The 8,787-nt window shown below is 35.2% G+C and overlaps 1 protein-coding gene and 1 pseudogene across 1 annotated transcript; one reads left to right on the top strand and one right to left on the bottom strand.

Moving 5' to 3' along the window:
• Positions 1–210: 210 nt before the first annotated feature.
• Positions 211–2,118, top strand: LOC120157020 (protein Abitram-like). The gene is made up of 6 exons (XM_039168285.1): positions 211–498; positions 742–790; positions 876–1,002; positions 1,199–1,269; positions 1,354–1,426; positions 1,767–2,118. The coding sequence occupies exons 1-6, from the start codon at positions 285–287 to the stop codon at positions 1,905–1,907; spliced, it is 675 nt and encodes a 224-aa protein (XP_039024216.1). The 5' UTR covers positions 211–284; the 3' UTR covers positions 1,908–2,118.
• Positions 1,838–3,592, bottom strand: LOC120157009 (annotated as a pseudogene).
• Between the last annotated feature and the right edge of the window lie 5,195 nt (positions 3,593–8,787).

Below are 8,787 nucleotides of genomic sequence, written 5' to 3'. Positions count from 1 at the left end.
TAACTAATTTTGATGATGAAATAAAATTGGATTTAATTTAAATTTGAACTGTTTGGATTTTCAAAATGGATTTGGAATTGAAATGTTTAGGCCAATACTAATGAAAGAATGAACCCACTAATTTGGATTTGTGGCTGTTTAGGGCCCAAGCAAGAACTCCAATCTATGAACCATGAATAATAGTGAAGATCTCACTGGAGGAGCAAACATTTCAAAATTGAGAAAAAGAAAAGTGAAAAACCCTCACTCGCTCCCCACATTTAATTCCATCAACGTCGGATATCATGGTCGACCAAGCTCATAAGCCGGAAGAAACAGCCGTTCCGAACAACTTACAGCAACACCACAAACAAGACGAAGAGCAACAGCAATCAGTACGAGAAAATGCAGAATATGAAGATGAAGAATTACATAAGCTTCTAGTCCCTGACATAACCCAACTTCCTCTTACTCCCCCGTCTTCTGTTGAATCCAACTTTGCCTCTTACTTTGCTCCAGGTTTCCCCCATTTTTTTTCCAATTCGTATTGAATTGTCTAATTTTTATGGGGTTTTCTAGTGAAACCCTAGGGCTCAGGCTCTTTAAAGTTTGATGATTTTCTTATGTAGACTACTGGTTTTGTGCCAAATGCATTGGTTAATTACTTTTTTTCATTATTTTCTATGCATTGGTTAAAGATTTCACTGCAGAATACTTTTTTATTTAGTGTCCTGAGTGTGTCCTACAATCAATTTTTTACAGATTTTATGAAACCAGGGAACGACCAGTATGTTTATCGACATCCGAATGGGTAAGAATTCCAAACTTTCTTTGGGGGTTTTATTGAAAGAATGGGAATTTTGGATTGAATAAACTTAAATAATCAAAATTTATAGATTGTGTGTTGTTGGCTTGGCTTCGACTCACTCGGCATTTAAGGATAAAGGTGGGGTTTCTGCCGTTGATTTCAATGTTGGTAAATCCGATCGCAGTGGTATGAAAGTCACTGGAAAGAGAAAGAAGGCAAGTTCTTTTGGGGTTTTTTAAAGTGGTTTATCCGTGTGATATTATTTGTTAGTATTTCTTTTAGATTGTGAAGACAAATAGAGAATTCATTATCACTTGTTATTATGATATCAGAGAGTTTAATTTCTTTCATGGAGTCTGAGCATTTAGCTTTGACGGAGTCCTATTGAAGTTAAATATGCTACTCTTGTAGAATGCTCAACACTTCGAGTCCAATACAGCTTTGTGCAAAGTTTGTACCAATGATGATTCATATATTATAAGGTTGGTATGATTATTTTCGTGTAGCATCTCTCCCTCTCTGTGTTTACCTTTTTTCGCATTAAAATGAATAGCATTTTCGGACAGGTGTTGTGTTAAAGGCTCTCTTTTGGAGGTGAATGAAAGATTAATCAAACAGCCAGACCTGCTTAATTCTTCGGTGAGTATAACTTGGCTACTCCTTTTTACTACTTTCTCAATTCATATGCGTTCACAACATTGGAATTTTGTGGTGGAAACTGAATGCTTGTGAGTTCGGTGTCTCGTCTTTGTCGTCTCAAGTACTCCATGTTCATCTCAATAATTTAAAAGGCGTATGTTAAGATAAAAGACTACAAGTATTTTAAAGCATGGCAAGATTTGGTCAATTACATACTTTGCAGTGTATGGAGAAGAAATAAACAAGCATAACACCTCCTGGATTGGTGTAAGTGTTAATAAAGAGATGTTTAAATTTCTTCCGTTGTTAAGAAACCTGGATTTTTTGTTGTTGTCTGCAGGCAGATAGAGAAGGATACATAGCAATTATAATGCCAAAGCCAGCAGACTGGCTTAAGGTTAAGTCTTCCTTGTTGAGCCTTGAAGATTTCAAGAAATCGAGAGAAGCCGGCTCTATACTTCCATCACATAATTCAAGCTGAAGGAATCCCTTTTTTTGATAGATTTTTGCCGGGTAAGTTCATCACCACGACAAACTCTATACTTCTCTGGCCCTAGATTCCAGTTGGGTGAAATATGTAGCACTGCTCCATTTTTCTTTGTATTTCCTTCAGCTTAATAGTTCAAGAACAAAACGTTGTTTTCTTTTCCAGTCCCATGAAATGATAAAAGCAGAAAAGCAGGCCATTCTTCAACTTGTTGATGCAAATGATTAATGATGTTTACATTTAAAGATCAAACTTCTCTACGCAAATATACACACGCAAAAAACAGGCAATGGCTAAACTCTATAGCAGTCAATTTCTTTCACCTTGATAGCTGTAAAGCCGAAGAACTGACGAACTTATAATCTACCTGGCACATTAATTATGCCACGATCAATGCGTTCACTACACTCTAAGCATTACAAAGAAATCTTCATGAATGGCACAGCTAGACTATGGCTGTGAATCAACTATTTCTTCTATAACGTGCCTTCTCGACCTGTTGATTGTGTGAAAACATAGCTTTGTATGTTCTTCAAGCTCTTTCAGTTGCTCCAAGAAGCTCGAATCGTGCATACAGTATTCTCTTACAACCTCCTTCAGTACCTCAATCTTCCCGTTTCCAATGCACATATTAGCGATGGCTTTACGGTGCTCAATCTCGTCGTGTAGTCTCCATACCAGTCTACTTATGGTATCGAAATCGTTGATCAAAATGTAAATCCCTTTAGCTGAGATATCAAGTTGCTCACCAAGTCTCTCGAGCAAGCTCCTGGTAGGCCCTTGCTGATGAGATGATGATCGGGTTTTCTTCTTCTTCCTAATGCATATGACCAAGGCTGCAAGCCCTGGTACTGCTATAATTCCGAACACGCTGTGGAAGGAAAGTATCAGCAATGCAACCACAAGAGCTGTATGAGAAATTACTAAACAAAGACCCCCAATCTGTTTGGAAATTCTTTTCGATTTCTCTTTTCGCCTCATCTTTTTGAGTTTCAACGTAAGTTTTCGGAACAAATCCAGGTTATTCTCATGAATCTTCCGGAACTGCAACGGTGTAATGATCGACAACGGGTTTTTAAGCAATGCAAATCCAGTTAGCTCCTTGAGTATAACGCTGCATTGTTCATCTGAAAATCCTGAACCCTCTTGCTTAGCTTAATCACCTTTCGAATACTCTGATAATAAACTCGGGTCTGGTGGATGCTTTTAAGGATTACTTCGCATAAATTCCAAGCTTCCAAGCCGGCTTCGAAGTAATCTAGAAGAAGGTGATGAACATTCAAGCTCTCTATCTTGTTCAATGTTTCTTGCCTCGGTTTAAGCAAGAATTCCGATAAGTTTATATGAACATTAGCAACGGACGACGTTGAAGTTAGTTTATCAAAGCCATGAACTTGGCTCCACATTTCCACATAAGACTTTGTTCTAAAAGCTTCCTTGTATTCTTCATCAACATTTGTCTTGTCACTCAAGTTACTCCCATTCTTCATCCCCGATCTGCCTGGAAGCAAACAAAAAGCAAAACCCTTGAGATCCACAAAAACTGAAAAAACAAGCAAAACCCAGAAATCCATTCATGTTATAAATCGACATACCTGATTTTAGCTTCGGAAAATGGATCGTCATCATCAAGCTTGAATGAAATAGATTAGGATTTTGATTGCTTGAGCGAATATTTATATATGCAGAGTTCTATGGCTTGAAGGGTTCGAAGAGGTTAAATAATATGAACAGATGGCAGTTTAATCAGAGGGTGGAAAGCTTTGTAGCTTTGATCACACGATAGCGTCGCTCGTCACGGTTGTTTATCTACGTGTAATGGCTTGGGGCTTGCTCTTATCATAAAATAGTGCGGCAAAGCTCGGAGGTTACGAGTTTTCAGGTTTGCTCATACGCTATTAATTTGTTTAATTTTTCTTTTCTATTTATCCATTTAAAAACAGTGTTCTTTTAAAAAATAATAAATTATTTTTCCTTTTCTGGTAAATCATGCTTTAAAGTCTAACCCTATAAGTTACATAAACGTGTTTTCTAAACTTACATCTGAAGATGCTGACCATTATTTCAATTAAAAAAGGCAATAAATAAAGAAAGAATATATGATGCGAACGATAATTGTTGTATATGGTGATCTTTTACAAAATAATTACTACAAAATTTCATAAGAATTGAGAAGTATAATTGAAATGACTTAGTTATATACTTGATCTTCTAATAAGATTTAAGAGTGTGTAAAATTAGAATCTATTTAATAAAATTATTTTTTTTATTTTGAGTTATTCAAATTGATTTAAATTTTTTATTTAAATATTAAGTTTAAATCAAATTTATATTTAAAAAAATTTGGATAACAAAAAAACAACAACAACATTGTTTTGGTATAGAAGTAGTTTGATTATTTTCTTATTTAATTCGTGATTTTTTTATTTCTTCTATTGCTCATCGTTAAAGTCTATTTTCGAGAAAGAAATTTGATTCATAAATTATATTATTTAATTTAGATGATATTTAATTTAGTCACCTGACAAAAACTATTTGCAAATTCTTTCTTCCCATTAACTCTATTCTTTAAAAATAGTAGTATAAATATATTATATAATTTTAGATGATATTTGATTTATTAAATAACATTACAAAATTTAATAATATGTATAATAGATAAAATGAATAAATATAATATGTATATCATATATGGTTAGAGAGAGTCATTTAAATTGAAAACTATTAGTATCATAATATTATAAGTAATTATATTCAAATTTATATAAAAACTCAACAAGTATATTTGATTTGATTCAGCTTACTTGAAAAAACTTCAAATAAAATTTGAATGACAGAATAATAATCGTAATCTCGAATAATTTAACATTTTTATTCAACTCAGTCGAACATTCACCCTCAAATAATAATACCCATGCCAACTCATGAATACACCCACTGTTTAGATTTTTATTTTAAAAATGATAACCATTAACTTAAAGCTATTCATCTCTACCGATATAAACTACATTGGGAGCTATAAGAGTATTATACGTCAACTCTAAAGATAGGGTTCAAACCCTTTGTTCGGTAGTTAATTAACCGTAGTATGTTTTTAATTATTTATTTAAATATTAAATAAAGAAACATGAAAATAGATTAAAATTATTTGTAGTGAAAAAACCTCATTATCAAGGTATCAAATAAAATTTTTATATAATATTGATTAGAAATTTATAAATTAATGTTAATTTTTTTCCTTTAAAAAAAAAGAAAAACAGCCAAACTAAGCCCAAGTAAACCAAGAGATTAGGGGTGAACGTTCGATCGAGTTGAGTCAAAATTTTTTGAGTAATTTGATTTGACGAGTCTTATTTTACAACTCAGAGTTAACTTGAAATTTTTTCGAGTAGAGTGGAGTTGATTTTTTAAGTTTCTGTTTAAATTTAATTGTAAATATTTATAATATGTGATTAAAAGGATTCACTCTGGAACCCTCAAGGAGATGTTTCAGGCTTATGGAGTTGTGACCGACGCTTTCATAGCGTACAGAAGCAGAAGAAGACAAACAATCAATTCTACCTTTGCTTTTGTTAGGTTCAGAAGCAAATCCGAAGCAGACACAGCGGTCCGTAGGCCTGATGGTAGGATCATGGATGGTTTTAAGATTAGAGTATTTCATGATAACAAGGGAGCATCAAAGTACAAGAGGGCTGAGGCAGGTAGATCTTTTAACAAAGTGTGGAAGCCATCGTTAAGGGATTCCAGGTCGTTTAAGGTAGTCCTTGGAGGGTTGCAGACTGTTGAAGGAAGGGCAGTAGAATATGATGATAATATTCAATATTTTTTTTCATCAGGACAAGATAACGCGATTCACGTTTCGATTGAAGAAGAAAAAGATTCAAGGCCAGCTCCTAAAAATGATAAGAAAAGTATGAATATTCACATTACGGAGAAGGAGGTAATATAGAGAAAAACTTGTCTGCGTGGGGAAAATAAAAAACATGAACAATGAAGACATTATTCAAACATCATTTAGTGCAGAAGGGTATGAGGTGAAGATCAGCATTTGACATGAGTTACTGGTTGTCATTCAATTCAAAAATAAAACTGATCGACAGGGTTGCTGGTCTAATAGAGAGGTATGGGTTCATCGTTGGTTCAATGAGTTGGAACTACTGGAGGGCTATGAGAATAAAGTTAGAATTAAAGTATGGATTTATTTGACGGATGTTCCTCTTGCAGTGTGGAGTGAGAAATTTTTCATGGATTTGGGAAGCTTGTGGGGCAAAGTGTTACTGATTGATGAAGATACATGTAATCGGTTAAGGTTTGATGTAGAAAAGATTTTGATGGAAGTTCAATACATTTCAGACATTCCAGAGAAAGTTCCCATTGTCTTCAATGGAAGAATATACTCCATGAAAATCTCAACAGAAGTTCAGGAAGATATTCGAGTGTTCATAGATGGCTCGCTGGCTGGTGACGGAGCGTGGCGTTCAGATGCTGAGGAAGCGGGTGACGTTCCACTGATCAAAAAGGAATGTGCTGATGGAACTGGTCCTGAGATAGAATTTAATGTGGCAACTACATATGCTTCGCTCTGTTAGAGAAGCGACAATGATAACGGTTCGGTGGCAGCTAGTATGGGGCACGTGGATATTGAGATAGAAATGAGTGTTGTTATTGAAGAGAACTTACACGATGTCCCGATTTATTCTAACGATGGGCCTAAGAACCAGTCTGTTGATGAAAGTGTTGGGCTTATGTAAATAAACAGAGATGCAGATTAATTATGGCAGACCCAATCATTATCTAACAATTCAAGGCTATTGGATATTCCTATTGAAGATGTGTCTTCACTTAGAGTAGTGGATGAGGGGCCTTTAACTAATATTCGCGTGTGGGATAATGCACAATCCCTGATGCTTAACCAGGAAATTCCCAAATCATAAGAGAATACTTCTTTTTCAAGAGCTGATAAAGGGGCGATGTTGGTTGATAATAGAATTATCATGAAAAACATCGTACTAAAAAGAAAGAACAAGAGTTCGAGAAGGCGAGATATGTTACAAAATGATAGAAGGGGTGTGATTGAGCGAGGATTTCCTGCAGGGGAGAACTTTGATGATCGTTCCGGGCCAGTAAACGAAGCGGAGGCAACGATTGGTGTTGGTGAGGCACTGGGCGTACTCTTCTCAGCGTCGAGAAAGGTTGTGATTCAAAGATTGGAGCAGAATGAACTCTCGAGTAAGCAGTGAATTGGGTCTGAATAATGCTAGAAACTCTCTCTTTTGTGTGCATGAATTATTATGGATTTGGGTTTCTCTGTATTAAGCTGGAATGTTAGAGGGTTGGGGAAAATCTTAAAGTTAGAGCAATTAGTAGAGTTTTAGAGTCAAATAAGCCAAGCATAGTATTGTTACATGAATCAAAAGTGGATGAGAATTCTGTTTCTGTTGAACAAAAGCTTAAAGGTAGAATTTTTAGAGAGTTAATTTTTGCGCCTACAGAAGGTGCTTCAGGAGGCCTTATTACATTATGGGATCGTAATGCTTTTAAGATGAACAACAATGTTATTCTTAGGAGAATTGTAGCTCTAGAAGGTAGGTTGATTTTGAACAATTCTGAGATAGGTATTATCAACGTTTATGGGCCGAATTATCAAAGTGAAAGATCAAATTTTTTCGAGGATCTAAATAATGTCATTGTTAACCTTAATTGCCCAGTTATAGTGGGGGGATTTTAATGTAGTAAGGTCTGCCTCGGAAAGAATTGATGCCCTGATCAGTCTGCTGCGAGGAGATTGTTTGAAGATTTCATTTCAAGGTGAGAGCTGATTGAAGTTCCAATTTTGGGTAGCATGTTCACTTGGTTTAAGGGTAGGTCGAATGTGGCTGTAAGTAGACTGGATACGATTCTGATCTTAGCTGATATTGCTTGCTTATTCCTGGGTTGATGAAGTCCACTCTTACAATAAGTTTATCGGATCATAACCCAGTTTTTATTAAAAGAAATGAAGCAAAGAAAATTCATTAGGCCTTTTAAATGGTTTAACCATTGGGCTGAAGATCCAATTCTTTTTTATAGAATTAAGGGCGTGGGAGTCAAACAGAGGTAAAAACATATTTCAGTCATTGTTGCTAACTAAGGTTGTGACAAAAGAAAGAGAAAGAACAATTCGAGAAAGGAATCCAAATTCTATGGAAAAAATTGGGAAAATAATCGATGATTTAGAAAAAGGTGTATTTCGAACCCCAGTTTAGTTTTTGCTTAGTCCAAACTTGTGGCAATGAAGGCTCGCTTGTGGGCAGTATTGAGGAAGGAAGAACGAGAGTGGCTTCAAAAATCCAGACTCAGGTGGTTTAAAGAAGGGGATAGAAATATTAAGTTTTTTCATTTAACTACTACAACAAGAAAAAAAATTAACCAGATTTTGAAGCTGAAGGTCCATAATTCGGTCTTTAAACATCAAACAAGTATTCAACAAGCCTTTGTAAGTCATTTTCGGTGTAATTATAATGACGTGAAAACAATTCCAGTAAAGAAATTGGTTATTTATGTCAAAAGATTATGTGTTGCCACTAGAATGATCATTGAGAGTCCTTTTTCCGATGAAGAGGTATGGCTTATAATTAATTCGTCCGATGGCTTTAGAGTACCGGGTCCAGATGGTTTCAGCTTGGATTTTTTCAAAAAATTCAGGAATGTTATAAAGGATGATGTAATGCAGTTCATGGCTGATTGTTATTGGGGCAGAGTTGAGGATCTTTCATTTAATATATCTTATATCGCTTTTATCCCGAAGAAATGTGAGGCGATTTATCCGAATGATTACAGACCAATTTCATTGGTGGGGAGCTTGTACAAAATAGTGTCTCAGGTTTTGGCGAAG

This window comes from Hibiscus syriacus, unplaced genomic scaffold (assembly GCF_006381635.1).
Source record: "Hibiscus syriacus cultivar Baekdansim isolate YM2019G1 unplaced genomic scaffold, ASM638163v2 tig00002840_pilon, whole genome shotgun sequence".
Classification (NCBI taxonomy): Eukaryota; Viridiplantae; Streptophyta; class Magnoliopsida; order Malvales; family Malvaceae; genus Hibiscus; species Hibiscus syriacus.
The sequence above is the reverse complement of the archived record's forward strand: the minus strand, read 5'-3'. Positions and strand labels throughout refer to the sequence as shown.

Excerpts from the sequence above, each read along its gene's own strand:
- LOC120157020 (XM_039168285.1), top strand. The coding sequence starts at position 285 with ATGGTCGACCAAGCTCATAAGCCGGAAGAAACAGCCGTTCCGAACAAC. Across the intron at positions 791-875 it reads GTTTATCGACATCCGAATGG|ATTGTGTGTTGTTGGCTTGG; the intron begins GTAAGAATTCCA and ends CAAAATTTATAG. Across the intron at positions 1,427-1,766 it reads CAGACCTGCTTAATTCTTCG|GCAGATAGAGAAGGATACAT; the intron begins GTGAGTATAACT and ends TGTTGTCTGCAG.